This window comes from Rattus rattus, chromosome 5 (genome assembly GCF_011064425.1).
Source record: "Rattus rattus isolate New Zealand chromosome 5, Rrattus_CSIRO_v1, whole genome shotgun sequence".
Lineage (NCBI taxonomy): Eukaryota > Metazoa > Chordata > Mammalia > Rodentia > Muridae > Rattus > Rattus rattus.
The window spans coordinates 82,153,182-82,168,792 of NC_046158.1; the positions used below are offsets into that span (position 1 = coordinate 82,153,182).

General features: G+C 45.9%; 1 protein-coding gene across 1 annotated transcript in view; it reads right to left on the bottom strand.

Moving 5' to 3' along the window:
- Positions 1–15,611, bottom strand: part of LOC116901695 (UPF0606 protein KIAA1549L-like) — a 242,887-nt gene that overhangs the window by 71,707 nt on the left and 155,569 nt on the right. Inside the window, exons 6-9 of the mRNA XM_032903824.1 lie at positions 15,124–15,257; positions 7,971–8,133; positions 5,845–5,904; positions 562–713 (exon numbers count right to left, since the gene is read on the bottom strand). Coding sequence (XP_032759715.1) covers positions 562–713; positions 5,845–5,904; positions 7,971–8,133; positions 15,124–15,257 — 509 coding nt within the window. The remainder of the gene's footprint in view (positions 1–561; positions 714–5,844; positions 5,905–7,970; positions 8,134–15,123; positions 15,258–15,611) is intronic.

Consider the following 15,611-nt stretch of genomic DNA (forward strand, 5'->3'; position numbering starts at 1 on the left):
TGAAGGACATGGTGAGAGTCTGTAGGCCAGCAGAAGCTCACACTACCAGGTGGTCATCTGTGGTATGATACCAAAATCAACAGGGCTTTCCCAAACATGTTAGCATAGCTTGTTAGAGATGGATTCTCAATGGTGAAGGGGAAATTATTCATATTCAAGCTGTCTGGATTGGTCAAAGGTGCTATGGACGTTCCTATGCTAGGAGGTACTGGCTAAGGGGTGTGGGGAAGTACAGAGAGCCCTTCCAGGGACTATTTAAAATCCTTTAAAATCAACCCAGAGTAGTTTGTGTTAGTTTCTTTGAGAGGAACTGACAAGAGGTTCTGAGGTGACTCAGGAACTTTTTGCTTTATAAATATGTGGATATATAGAGAGACTCCTTTCCCGGTAATCAAGTTGCTAACGAGGAAGGAAAAAGACACCGACTTGGCCTCGAAAGCGTCAGAGGAATGTTGATCAAGTGTCTTAAGTCAGTTGGCAGCAAGGATATGCCTCTGGGCACATGGAATTGTTTAGTCTTAGGACCCCCCCAGCATTAAAATCCACAATGCACACACCTACCTGCACAGTGTAGCTTCCCAAGGTGGTAGCACGTTTAAACCGCCGACCCTGTTGCTGGGACATCATGAACAGCTGAGCCAGGCGCTGCTCCATGACCCGGGCAAAGCTCTGGTTGTGCAGACCCACCAGCGAGTTGTCCACACCCTGGAGCACTGAAGATGCACAAAGCAGAGGGGTTGCTCAGAGCCCAGACTCCACGCTAACTCAGTAACTACACTACCACCTGTGCCACATGGCCAAGAAGGGCTACCATGCCCTTACCTTACATACTTCTTGGCCAGCCTTACCTACTTCTCCTCCACAATCTGACCTCACTTCTCCAAGGCAGACCATGAGTTAGGAATCCTTGCCCATGTGTTATATATGTTGGAAAAGTTAGTGACCTGCCCAAGGCAGCTAGTAAGTAGCAGAGTCAGGGTGTGAACCCAAGCTGGAATAACGTGTGAGCTCGTGACTTTCTTCTGTAAGCTGTGGCATCTAGAACACCTACTGCATCAAACCCAAGCTTTCAAAAAGAGTCCACAGGGGACACAGCCGAGCTGCAGGCTTTGGGTTTGGGGTGGTTCTCACGCACAAACCCTCACTTGGGGCTTATTTCTTTTCCTCAGCAGCTCTGTGGATGATTCAGAGTCATCTCAGAACTCAGCACACACATTTGGGCAAACTATGCTGTTCAGTAGCCTTATATCTGCCTACTAAGTAGGATCCTTCAGTTGCTACCCCTAAAGCTGCCCAGGGCCCCTCAGGTCCTCTCCCATTCAAGAATAGAACAACCTAATGGGAAGGAGTGTGCTGTCTCTCATGTCCTATCAATCATGGCGCCTTCAGCAAGCCACTGAGATAAGGTCCTCTGTAGAAAGGGCAAGGAAGGGTGCCTCAGAGGAAGTACATGGCTAATGGGCTCTAGAGGGCCAAAGGCAGAGGATGCATAAGACAGTTTAGCCCTGTCCACGAAGGTGCATGGGGTCCATTTCTGGCCTTCCTTTTCCTTGGCTATATCTCAGCAGCCATTACTTGGACTATCTGGGGACAACAGGAGAGACAATGACAGTGGAGTTGCAAGCCATTGCCAGTGCATGGATGAGAATCGTAATGAGCTCTAGGGCTTCTCTAGAGCTTTCTACAAGGAGAAGTGCCTGCGTCCATCTACTTCCAGAGTCCAATCCTTGTTCTCCATCTCTTGGGGAGCATCTGCAAGCATGCAAACAGTGCTTTCAGACATAGTTGCGCCCTTATATTTTTGGTTGTGAGCCTAGCCTTTAACAGCTGAGCTATCTCTCCAGCCTGCACCCTAAATTTTAAGTGTTCAGAGGATCTCCTTTTTCCTCAAAACCCACAAGGGCTTGGGAATGGGCTAGAAGAGTCTTCGTTTAATAGAGTTGGTTCTAACACAGTCCAGAGCACTTACATGAACACCATGCATCCACCAAGATAGGAAAACAGCCCCTCCTAACGAGCATGCTGCTGTAGCTGCTACTCTGGCAAGGTGCTGCATTCAGCCAGCACCAATGATTGAATCCACACAGGACCAGACTAAGCCATCAAAGATGACGTTCATCCTTGGAAGCCATCAATAATGACGGCCATACTCGGATCAAGAGAGAAATAAAACCCACAGCTGGGTCTCTGAAATAATTTTTCTGAAGCCATAAATGCCAAGTGATCCCCCGAGGGTATAAAACATAACTCTAGGGCCCTGGTGAGAGACTCTAGCTTGTCTCTACCTCTAGCCAAGTCCCTGCTAACAGAAATGAATGCTGCTATGCTGCTCTCCCTGTCAGAGCCCTGAGGATTCCCAGGGTTTCCTACCTCAGGGTTTATACCTCACTTGGTAAATTTATAGGCCAAACCATATGGTTTCTAATTTGGCCTCCTCAGACCAGTTTGCTTTATGGGAATCTCGGTCATGATTCAAAGGCAGACCCCAAGTCAAGGCAGTAGTCAAAGTCGTCTAGGAGGTGGGTACGCCCCAGTCATCAGTGGTTGTTTGTATTGTGGGCTTTCTCTATGCCACTGAACTGTAAGTTTAAGATGCTTAAAAGGGGGCATTTTACCCTACATGTATTTTCAGTACATTTCTCTTGAGTATGGGAATCACTCCCGGGAGTGCAGTGGTCAGTGCCTAAGTGGCTTGAGTGTGTCACTGCAGCTCTCCAGAAAAAACAAACAAACAAACAAATAAAAAAGTGGGTTCTTCTCTATGTCAGCTGGGTGGAGCTGGGGGTCAGAAGCAGGGGTGTGAGTCATGGCTCCCCTTCCTGTGACAAGTCACATAGTTCCTTGGAGCCTCAGTTCCCTACTGAATCACTGACTGTGATGAAGAAACAGTTCAGTAAATAATGCTTTAACATTGGCGCTATAGGACACTTACGAGAACACCACAATGAGGGAGCTGCTGCTGTCACATCCCCCCAATCCCTTCACTTTGCTAGGTACATTCTTGACAAAGGTAGAATGTCCCCGTATGCGGTTCCCCTACCTTCCCCCCAAGGACCTCAGCACACTCTCCTTGACCTGTCTGCCTTCCTGGAAGGCAATGGAGGTGTGTGTTCCCACCTCACAGTGATACAGTAGCTCAGAGCCCTCAGGCTATCAGGCAGGGGCCTCTCGCCACCCACTCTTAATCATTACAGATCCAGACTAGAGGAGGCTTTGCAAGTCCCTGGCTGTGTTCAGAGAAGCTAGGTCCAAATGTCCCAGACTATGAGCCTTCCCTTCTCATTTTATTTATAATCACACTGGCTCTAAGATCCACCGTTGGGCATGAGTCAGCCTCCTGCACTTGAGCTAAACTGTTTCACGGGTGTTTGAATCCCACACGTTTAAACTCCAAGAACCTTTGTGCTCAGCTAATGTCCTCTTGTTCTACAGGTGAGCGTGCGAAACCTGGGAGGGCCCAGGGGACTGGCTCTAGGACACGCAGTAAGAAGCAGAAGTGAGAAAAGAAGAAAGTCACTCATTATCAGATCTAGGACATTTTGTCTCCAGTGAGTGAAACAAAAGCAGATGTATTATAAACCTGAGATTACCTCTCATATCTATTAGTGACCAGTACCTGGTGGGCTTGCCTGTAACCCAGGCTAGCTGGCCAGTGAACCCCAGAGATCTGTCCACCTCTGTCTCTTCTTTGATGTGGGTTCAGAGGAATCTAACCCAGACCCCCATGCCTGCATGACCAGCACTTAACCCACTGAGCTCTCTCTCCAGGCCCTAGTCACTAATATCTGGGTGTCTCTATCTTGCTTCATTTCTATAAAACCAATTTCAGGATGTATGGATGGCAGGACAGCCCCCAAATTCTCTGTAAAGAGAGACTGGGATCACCCATTGTTGGTAATTTTCTACCAAAGAAGGACCCATCCCTTGCAAGACAGGGAAATGGACAATATGCTCCATCTGAGTCCAGCGTACAAGAGACAAAAGCATGCATGGTTTGTATCAGAAACTGCAGAAAGGGAAAGCCCTACAAACTGAAAAGGACAGAGCTTGTGGTGATGGTCTGGGGGCCAAGATGGAGCAAAGACCCTCATTGCTAGCTCCCTGTCACAAGTCAGTCCTTTTGTGATAGAGCAGATTGGCTGAGCTGGCCAGGAGTTTGTAAAGAGGTCCTGGTTCCGATGGAAGATTAAGGGTCATGCCAAAACACTTGCAGCTCCTTACAAGCACTAACTGATTGCTGCCCCCACCAGAGAGACGCTGGCAACACTGTTTCCATCACCAGCTGCAATGCCCGCCACAGCCCTGAGGAAGAAGGTTAAGTCTCTGGGGAGCCCAGAAGCAAGGCTGGGTGTGTGGTGTTGTCTTAAGGTAATGCCACTAAAATGAAGACACAGCAAGGTGGGGGGGATGTGGAGGGGTTGTCATCAGTGGTTGTCAAGGGCAGCCTGTGTTTAAGGATGAATTGTGATCACTGAATGTAAAGTGTAAAGTTCAGAGAAAGGGAGCACCTGTGAGGGGAAAGGCACCATTGCTTGAGGAGGACACAGGATTCTGTATCCTTATGTAATCCACTGGCTTATGAGTTGCTTGGTTAGCACTCCCCCCACCCTTCTCTCTCAGGCTTGCATCCTAGCAGGGTGGTTTCTAATCTGTTAAAACATGTGCTTCATTAGTTTGCTCTCTTGGCAGTTAAAATGATCTCTGTGTACTGAAGACCTTGCAGTGGAGGGGACCTAGGTGATCTGTCCTTTAGAAGGGAGCCTACCTAGGCAGGCATCATCTAGCTAGCAGGGTGGGAACTGTTTGGATGGAAATTTAGGCAGCAGTCCACCTGCAGCTTGTGAAGGACAGCATTGGGGGAGGGGGTTGAGGGAGGAGAGTTCAGGGAGGCTGCTCACCCAGACACATTCCCACACCTTGAAGGATCATTCTGTCTCTTCACCATGGGCTGGACTATGTCCCCCAAATTCATGTGTGTGAGACCTGACCTCCAGTACATCAGAGGGTAACAGCATTTAGAGAGAGGGTCTTTAAAGGGGTAATGAAATTAAAATCAGGTCACGAGTATGGGCCCTAATCCAGTATGTCTGGTGTCCTTATAAGGAAAGGAAATGAGGACACAGACAGGCTCAGAGGGAAGAACAGGTGGGGACAAACGGGGAAGGTGACTAACTTCAAGCCAAGGAGATGGGAGGAAGGCACTGAGGTATCGATGTCTTGGTCTCAGACTCTCAGAACATTGAGAGTGTAACTTTCAGTTGTCTACACGCCAATGGTTGGGCTGGTCACTTTGCTCCTACGCACATCTGTCTTCTCCATTTGCCTCACTAATGTTGTTCTTCATTTTAGAGCCACTGCGTGGCTTTTGAAAAACGCAGACAGAATGCCTTTGCTGTTTCATAAGGTTCAGCTGAGAAATGTCAAGGGAAAAAGAGAAAATGCCACCAGAACACTCTGACTCTTGGACTCCCACTCAACTTCATCATCAGGGCACACTGGGGTTGGGCCATTACCCCCGAGAAGAAGCAGGGCACACATAGCCCTTCTCTGGCTTGATTTGGGTTTCACAGGGCAGTTCAGAAAGGCCTGTCATCTGTTCAGGCAGCCACTCACACAGACGTGTCCCAGACGTCACCCACTGGTGCTGCTGAGTGTGAAAGGCTGAAGAGGGGACAGTTGGTTTTGAATTATTTATCAGTAATCATCTTTAGGATCCTTTCCTCGATTCCCCATTCCCTTCTGGCCCCACAGAAGGACCAAAGCTGCAGATCCTGTCACCAAATAGCACCATTTTAGACAAACCTGTGATGCTACGAAGAGGGAATTATAAAATTAACAGGTTACCTGTGATGACCCAGTAGTCTCTGGTTGTTTCTGATGTGTCAAGGTTTGGATATTCCAGTGCTAAAATAAATTAAAAAACACATCAAACTTCTTTGATAGGTTTTATGAGTAGACATTATCAAGGGAAACAGGAGTGACTAGGCCCTACACTGCCATTTCTGAGAACTCTGAGGTACACAGGTCAAACTACCTCATATAGAAAAGTGACTCAGGAAAGGGATAACTTGTACAGGGAGCGAAGATTCGTGAGTTTGTCTCTTTGAAGCTTCCCCTCCACACCTTTTAAATGGAGATGCCTTGCCATCAACACCCACAGTTGCAGCCTGTCCTAGCAGGGCTTCCTCTGTGGAGATTATCTAGCACCATGAAGGTCATAAGGAATGGCTATCTCTGAAAGGGATTTTTCCAGTGCTAAGGGCTTACACGTGGTATTCCAGTGTTGGGAGAACTTATCCTCTTGCTTTACCTGCATGGTGACTGTGAGAATTCACACATGTAACGGACATTGTATAGTGCCTGACATATAGCCAGTGCTCAATAAATCCTTCGTATTTGTGTGTACATGTGTGTGTGTACATGTGTGCACATGTACACATGTATGAGCACTCCAGAGGGTGATAGCGAGTGTCTTCCTCAATTGCTCTCCAACTTACCATCTGAGACAAGATTCCTCACTGAACCTTGGGCTTGTTGATTTGACTAGCATGCCTGCCCAGTGAGCTCTCGGGGATGGGTCCTCTTGTGCCCAGCACCTGTGTTACAGCTATGAGCACCTCACCAGACATTTAAAAACAAACATAGAGTCTCAGACTTACACAGCAAGCACTTTGCCAACTAAGCCATTTCCACAACCCCTACTGCTCAGATCAACTTAACTGTGACTATTATCAGAATACCAAGCTGGTGAAAGGAACTCCTGCGCCTGCTGCCCCATGACATCCTGCTATCTTTTATGACATTGATTGTTTTCCAAGACAGGGTTTCTCTGTGTAGTCCCTAGCTGTTCTAGAACTTACTCTACAGACCAGACTGGCCTGGAACTCAGAGATCTGCCTGTCTTTACTTCCCAAGTGCTGGGATTAAAGGCGTGTGCCACCACTGCCTGGCTGACATAATCTTATAAAGTCCAGAGTCATCCTTGCTGCCTAAAAATTTATAAGATCTTTCCAGTAAACACATTCAAAAACTACTCAGTAGCTGCTAGGCAACAAGTGCATCTTCTACATGCACACACACATAAACACACACACAGATACACACACATACATACACGTATACACACATGTATACACACACATATACACACATATATAGATACACACATACACAAACACACACAGATATACACACATACATACATGTATACACATGTATACACACATACACACATATGTATAGATACACACATACACAAACACATACACACACATACAGATGCACACATAGACTACACATAGAATCTCATTTATTTATAGTATCAAAAGAACTACAGAAAGAAACTATGAAATGCATTGGCTAATAGGTATATTTTAAAAGGAAATCTTTGCCAGTGACCTTGTGAAATGTAATGATTAAATTTTAGAGGACAGACCAGCAGTCCCTTTGACTACCAGCAAGTGTCTAGTGACAAATGTGGGCTGCACTGTCTTCAAAGTCTGTGTTGACCATGCGGTAATGAGGATTACATAACAAGCATTAGAGAGAGCCAAGGTCTCAGACTATGGGGACTTCAAGTGAAGTCACAACTCGATTACAAAGTCTGTAGCCAGCTGGACCTGAAGGTCTAGGAACACTTGGGAGAGAAAACCATGGCAACCTGAAAGGCCGTGCTTAGAGCACAGGTCGCAATGCAGCCCTGTTAGCGGTGGGAGAGTGGATGTCCTGGGAAAACTCGCACTGGTGGGGGGCTTCAATTTTCTCTTCTAGTTTTACACCTGCCTGACAGGCTTATTGTAAGCATCAGGGCTTTCTTGCAGTGTGCAATGAACTTTCTTTTCTGTCAGTTCACTCCCCACTTGTTGTATTCTCAGTTGCTCACGATAATACAATGTAGCCCAACAAAGGAAAGATCCCCAGGAGAAACCACAGGGCCCTTCTGCATGAGGCTGTGGCGCGCACGTACTCACGTTCAGCGATGGTGAGTGGAGGGTAGGTGAGGTAGAATCCTACCAGCTCAGCTGAGAGCTGGCTAAGGAGGCTGCTGGCCACGGTGCCGTTGAGGAAGGAGCTCTGATTGCCCACAGCATACACCAGTGTGACGGCTTGGGAGGCATTGGACGTGCTCACGATCTGAATGACACAGGAGCAAAGGGGAAGGAGACAGGCCAAATAAGGTGAGGGTCTGTGTCATGGAGGCCGAGGAAGGGATGTTTCAACAGAAGTCGTGGGTTGCGATGGAAGGGCAGTGGGGAGACAGCAAGGAGGAAAAAAGAATAGCAAGTCATTGTTTACAGATTGCAGGAGCATGCCAGGCACTGGCCTATGGACACCTCATCTCCATCTTGAGCTAACCCTGGGAGGAGTGTCCGTTTTTGACTGCCTTTGATGAATGAGGAAGGGGCTTGCCCAAGGTCATAGAGCTTATCCGTAACTAGTGGTTTGAATAGGTTTGGCCCCTGTAGATCCACATTTCAATGTTTGGCCCACGAGGAGTAGCACTATTAGGAGGTGTGGTCTTGTTGAAGGAAGTGTGTCACTGTGGGGATGGGCTTGAAGTGTCCTATGCTTAAGCTCCACCCAGTGTGGAATTCCAGTCTCCCTCTGGCTGCCTTTGGATCAAGAGGTAGAGCTCTTGGTTCCTCCAGCACCGTGTCGGCCTGCACAATGCTATGCTTCCTGCCGTGGTGGTAATGGACTAAACCTCTGAAACTGTAAGCCAGACCCAATTAAATGTTTTCTTCTGTAAGAGTTGCCTTGGTTACAGTGTCTCTTCACAACCATAAAACCCGAACTAGGATTGTAGCAGTCAGGATTTAACCCAAGTAGTCTTGACTTCCAGCTTTTCACTATTAGTGTGTCTTTTCTACACTAAAGTGTCTCAAATGACTTACAATTCTGGAAGGATAAAGTACAGATACCAACGAGAGCCCAGCAGTCAGATGTTCTGGGAGCTTTCACTTCAGAAGGATGTGCACCTGGTGTTTTGAGCAGGGAGACTGAATACGGGCGTAACAGGAATTCAGAAACAGAAAATAAATCCTTTGTAGAGCAGTTGCTTTCTTTCGTGACCCATTAATTGGTGTGGATTATGAGGGGAAAGTTCTATAAGACGGCATGGGTTTCTTCTCATCCACATCTTTTAGTTGCTGGGGGGAGATGAAGTTTTCTGGGTCAATGCATGGATAAAAATATCTCAAACATTTGAAGAACATGAAGAACGTGAGCAGGAGAAAAATCCCTGGGCCTGGCAGGGAGCTTTTGCTGGGCCGTGTGCGGTGTGTGCTGGGCCGTGTGCAGTGGGGTGCCCTTTCTCTCCAGATCTCCTTGTCACTGAGGGCATCCTGTAGGCTAGCCCTTAAGGACTATACAATGTTTTTGTTTTTGTTTTTGTTTTTGTTTTTGTTTTTGGTCTAATAGTGTTAGCTAACGGGAGCTGAGTGGGCATGGGAGAGAGGAAGGAGGTCAGACCACAGATGGCAGGCTGCCCCTTCTGTGGCACCAGGGCCCAGGTACCGTACTGTCCCTGCCTGCACATTCAGCTGAGGCTACAGGACTCTCAAGGCCCCCTGAGTACCGTCTTTCCCTCCTGGCTTACTGAGTCATTATCTCTGAAGGTCTGCCCAGTCTTGACGTTGAGAAAGCTGCTCGGAATAGCTTCTCCACTTTTGCCGTCTACTGTCCCCACATGAGGCAGTTGTCTCTCAATTCTCCAACCAAAAGCCACAATCCCTTGATTGAGGGCAACCCAGTGACCATTTCTTCTCAGCTCTTACTCTCCTCCCAGAAAGTAGTTCTGGAATGCGTTTTGATAAATGCTATTCAGACCCCTGTCCCCAAGTGCTCGGAAGAGAGCTCTTTCTGACAATTCAAAAGAGTTCACTAGGGACTAGAGAGAAGGCTCAGTGGTTAAGAGCTAAAGGAACTTGCTGCTCATTCAGAGGACCCAAGTTTGGCCCTCAGCGCCCAGATCAGGTGGCTCACAACCACCTATAACTCTAGCAAAAGGAAATCCAGTGCCCTCTTCTGGCTGCCTAGGGCACCCACATGCATGCACGTGCACGTGCACACACACACACACACACACACACACACACACACACACATGCACTCACCACACAAATAAATAATAAAAACAAATCTTAATAAGACCTTTTTATCTCTTCCTCTATTATGAAATTTTCTGAATTCTTATCACCTTTCAATAGCACTAAATCTCCCTAGACCAACAGGGAACACATAAAGCTGGTAATATACAAATATGTATGTATGCATATATATATGTCTACATTCATATATACACATACATATATACATCCTATATTCCATCAGGTAAGTCATGCCTTTTTGTTGTTTTACATATGCATATATGTCACAGAGTTCAATATTTTAGCCATTTTAAAAACATAGTTCATCAGCATTAAGTAGATTTGCATTTTTCGCCAATGATCAGGGACACCCATCTTCAGAACTTTCTCACTGCCCCTAAGTGTTACCCATTAAACAACTCCCAGCTTCTCCATCCTTTTAGTCCTGGGTTGATCTTGTAGCTTAGATTACTGCTTATTCTACAACTCTAGGCATCTGGCAGACAAGAAACCATTCTATATTTTTGCTTCTGTGACTGGCTTACTTCACTTAGCACGATGACTTCAGTGCCACTTGTGCTGCAGTGGGCACCCGAAGGACCTTCCTGTCTGAAGGCTGAGCAGCACTCTGCCGTATGTGTAGACTACATTCGCTTTCATGCATCCACTGACTGGCAGGCGGCTTGCTTCTGGCCACCCTGACCAGGATACAGACACCTATTTTAGTTCCTAGCTCCTGTTTTCCATTCCTTTTCATATGCAGATGGACACGGAGCTGCTGGGTAACATTGTAACTGCACGTTTAGGTTGCTAAGGAACCATGGCCCTGTTTTGCACAGTGGCTGTCCGTCCCACATCCCGCTGGCTATATGCAAGGTTCCTAACTTCTCCAGGCCCTCACAACACATACTCTTCTAGGGTTTTTGCTTTGTTTTTGAGAATGATCATCCTAAGAAATCTAAAATGGTGTGTCATGATGGTTGGGTCAAAGCCTTTTTATTGTCCCACCCCCTTTTCTCCTCGTGGTGACATAGTTCAAACCCAGGACATTATGCACACTAAGCAAACACAGCACCATCCCAGGCCTCTCTCCCCATTCACGTCCTTTTAATGGATACACAACAGTTCTTTCTGTGTCTTTAAGTTTCTGGTTCTAGATATTAGTCACTTAGCAGATAGAAGATTCACAATTCTGTGGTATCTCTCATTCTGTTATTAGTGTCTTTTGAAGTTCTTGTTTTTGAGGGCGTCCAATGTGTTTGTTTCTCTTGGCTCTGTGGTTTTTCTGGAGGTGTCCAACACACACAGGCCTATGAGTTCTTCCCTGTACGCTCTGGTCCCTTTGGCTTTAGTTCTTACATGCATGTCTTTGATGATAGACTTTGAGAGATTGTGGTCGCTGATGTTAGGTATAGCTTCAACTTCCTTCTCTGTAATGTGGATATCCACTATTAAAAAGATTACCAATCTCCTCATAGTCCAGCCTTGGTAAAAATTGTTTCGCCCTATACAAGTAGTTTTTTTTTTCTGGCCATTGGTCTCTATGTCTGTCATACAGTTGAGAGCACACTGTTTTGGTTATGTTGGCTTTTTTAAAATAAACTTTAGAAACAAGAAAGTGTGACACAAAATTCATTCTTTGTCAAGACTGCTTTTGTTGTTCAAGGTCTTTTGGGACTCTATTTGAACTTCAGGAGAGATTTCTCAGTTTCTGTCTTTAAAACCATCACTGGGTTTTTTTTTAATCTTTCTTAAAAGGTGTGTGTGTGTGTGTGTGTGTGTGTGTGTGTGTGTACATACACATGCATGTACCAGGATGCCCACAGAGGCCAGAACAGTGTGTCAGAACCCTGGAGCTGGAGTTGCAGGTGGCTGTGAGCTGTCTGATGTGAGTACAGGGAACTGGACTTAGGTCTTCTGTAAAAGCAGCAAGCATTCTCTCTAGTCCCTGCCCCTCCCTTCTCTGTTTTCTGAGAGAGGACTATGTACCCTGGCTGGTCCTGAGCTTGCTATGCAAGCAACACTGCCCTTGCATTTACAGCAATCCTCCTGTCTGCCTCAGAATGGAATTTTGGTAGGTATCAGATTCAATCCATAATCCCCATTGAGAAATATTAGGATCTCTAAAGCTTAAGATTTTTCAAGCAATAAACACAGCTCCATTCTCATGCCTTTGTATCTTCTGTAGCAAACTCAGCCTTGCCTTTTTATGAAACCTCTCACCTCATGTCTCCACCCACTCATTCTGGTTCATTAGCTCATTAGACCACAGGACACTTGGCGCTACTATCTTTCTCCTTCTACGACAGTAGCACCACGGTCCCTAGGAAGTCACCTCCCTTCTCCTCTTTGTCCATGTACTTTGGGTACAGCTCCCCCTTCTCACATTTCAACAGCGGGCATCTGTGCCAGACCATGTTGCCCAGGATATCTCATCTCCACGGCCACAGTTATCAATCCAGAAGTGGGCACAGTGGGCCAATGACAGCCAGCCCCAGGGTCTGGACTGCAATGACACCAATAAACAAACAAGCAAATAAAATTTTAAAGGCTCTTCGGTTTCATAAGACCATAAGCCGTAAGAGTGAGATAAATCTGGACGCACCAAGGATCACTCAGCACAGGTAAGAAGTGTGCAGGGGTAGGCGAGACAGCTCGGTAGTGGAGAGCATTTGCTGTTTTTCCAGGTAACCTGGGTTTGTTTCCCAAGCACCTGCATGGTATCTTACAGTCATCTGTAACCCAAGTCCTAGAAGATCGGAGACCGTTGTCTGGCCTCCATGGGCACTGTTTGCATGTGGTACACTACATACAGCTGGCAAAGCATACATACAGTAAAATAAAAACAAATAAATCTTAAAGGAGATGGAGGAACAGGAGGAGGGGCTGGAGGAAGTCAAGCCAAAAGATGAGCAGAGAACTTCCTGAAGACAATGTTGACGCAGCTGGATCCAGTTGTGCTTCCAGCCAATAAGCTGTGACCTCCTCAGTGGAGGTCTGCCTATGTCTCATAAGCTTGATACTGTTAGAACCCTCATGGAGTCAAGTGTAATCTAGCTCCTAATGCTTTTTCTAAAGTCGCTTTTCCAATGACTCTGATATTTACATCTTTTTATTTCACAAAGTATTCAAAGTACCATACAAAGTCTATTTAATATAATGAAATGTAAAAGTGTTACAAAAACATCAATTTGGAAGTCATAGTATCATGATCCCAGGAAGATGGTGAATGTGACGTTATCTGTGATGATACAGGGACCAAGAAAGAGGTGTTAAATCCAGTGACATTATCTCATAATGGCCAAGGCCAATTGTGAAATGGGATTGATAACATAATTCATTCAATTCATTTTGAAGGCTTCCAACATGTTGGGGAGCATCTCAAATCAGGTTGCAATGGTCAAATCACCTGTTCTAGTCTTTTCTAAGGAAGCTTTGTTCCTTACATTTCATCTTCTGAACCATAACCAGTTCAAAACAGGCTGAAGGCCAAGGGCAACTTATTTATCTTGGTTCTGGTCTCCCAGTATCTAATAAACAGCAGGCACTCAAGAAATATCTTAAAGTGCATTCTGCACCAAGAACCACCTAGCTCACATACCTGCTAAGACCAGAGATGTAACCCTGAAGAAAAAGATTTCCCACAAGAGCTGAGTCACACTGCTTGCATAAATCTTAAATCTGAGGAACATTGTTAGATCTTAGACTAATGAGAGCCGAGTCACAATGAGATCCTAGCCACCGAGTGCTAATGATACCCTCCCCAATCCACTTCGCCTGAGTCTAGAAAAGGAAAGCTGCTCCTGCAAATTAGATTATGTGCTCTCTACATTGTATTGGCTTTCCTGATAATTCACTTATGCTAAATGTCAAATTCAAAAGCCCCTTGTCTAATTGCAAAGGTTTTAGTTCAGTAGTCAAAACAGACACAGAACAGTAGCATTAATTAGAGAATTTTGGCGCTGGATGAATATTATTAGGAAGTGTCTGTCCTTACTGAGATCTTAGCCTCTCTCTCTCTCTCTCTCTCTCTCTCTCTCTCTCTCTCTCTCTCACACACACACACACACACACACACACACACACACACACACACACACACACACACACACGTCTGAGAGAGGCTTTTGGCGGTGTTCACTCTGTTAGCCAGGAAGCCATATATATGGAGTACCAGGAGCTGGATTTCCCTGGGAAAGTTTTGTGTACTTGCCAAGGGCTCGGGGACACCTTTCTACACTGTCAGTGCTGGTATAGCATGGTGTATGTGACTTCTGGGAGTGTCATAATCCCTCTCTCATTTCTCACCTGAATGAAATGGAGAAGACATCTCAGAGAATGTCTGATTATTACACAGAAGAATATTTGTAAAATACTGAGCATATTAGGTGGCCGTGAGTGAGTCTTTCATGGGTGTTTTTGTTTACATGTCATGATCATTTTTTTTGTGTGTGTGTGTGTTGAAATTTGGAACTGGCCCAATGAAAATCACACAACAGCTAATCACAGAAAATCACAATGGAATTGGTGATTTAAAATCAATTCACAGGCCCTAAGATGACTCAGCAAATGAAGCTACCTGCCTCTAGGCATGGCAATCTGAGCTTGAATCCTGAAGCCCACATGTTGGAAGGAGAGAACTCAGTCTCTGTGCTCTGAACTCCACATTTGCACCCTAGCTCCCCGCAAACACACACACACACACACACACACACACACACATTGATTCATCTTATAAGGTACACTCGGGTTTAATTCTTTAATAATAAACTCGATAGAAAGACTGGAGGAAGCATTACATATAAAAAGCAAACAATAATCCCTGAATTTTGGCAGGTTCATGGTGACATGGACTCCTACCTGCCACAGCCCAATTTCAGCCACCCTCGCCAATGCCACTACTGTCTATAGCACCTGCCCAAAGTACAAACTTACATATGCATATGACAGTTTAGAAGGGGGGACCCATATCATTCCTGGTCAACATGTGCACTATGGCTGTCTGTCTTCGCAGCCCGATGCCCCTGCCCCCTACCTGAACTGTCAGGTTGCTCCTGGTGCCGAGGACCTTCCTCTCTGCATCCTGGAATGCCTTCTGCAGCCTCTGCTCCATTGTCTGGGCAAACCTGCAGGACTGGATGTTGTCTGACTGGCTTACAAACTGCAGCACTGAAGAAGAACCGAGGATCAGCACTTGGCAATGCTCTGTCTTAGTTCCTCAAATTTAATAGCAGCCAATATACAAAACAGCATGATTTTTAGGTTACAGAAATTAAGCAAATAAACAGAAAAACCAGACAAGCTTTAATTATACTTTGAACGTGCCTCTTTAAGATGATTTATAGCAGAGAATAATTAAAAGCATGACTGAACCCAAGGCTCTCTCCAACACAAAGGATGTCATGACTTTATCCCATGAGACTATGCAGACATCTGCTCAAAGATGACAAACAGTGTCATCTATTTCTGTGGATGGTGACCCCCAATTGTCCTCTATCACTGAGCTGCCGGTTCCCACCCACT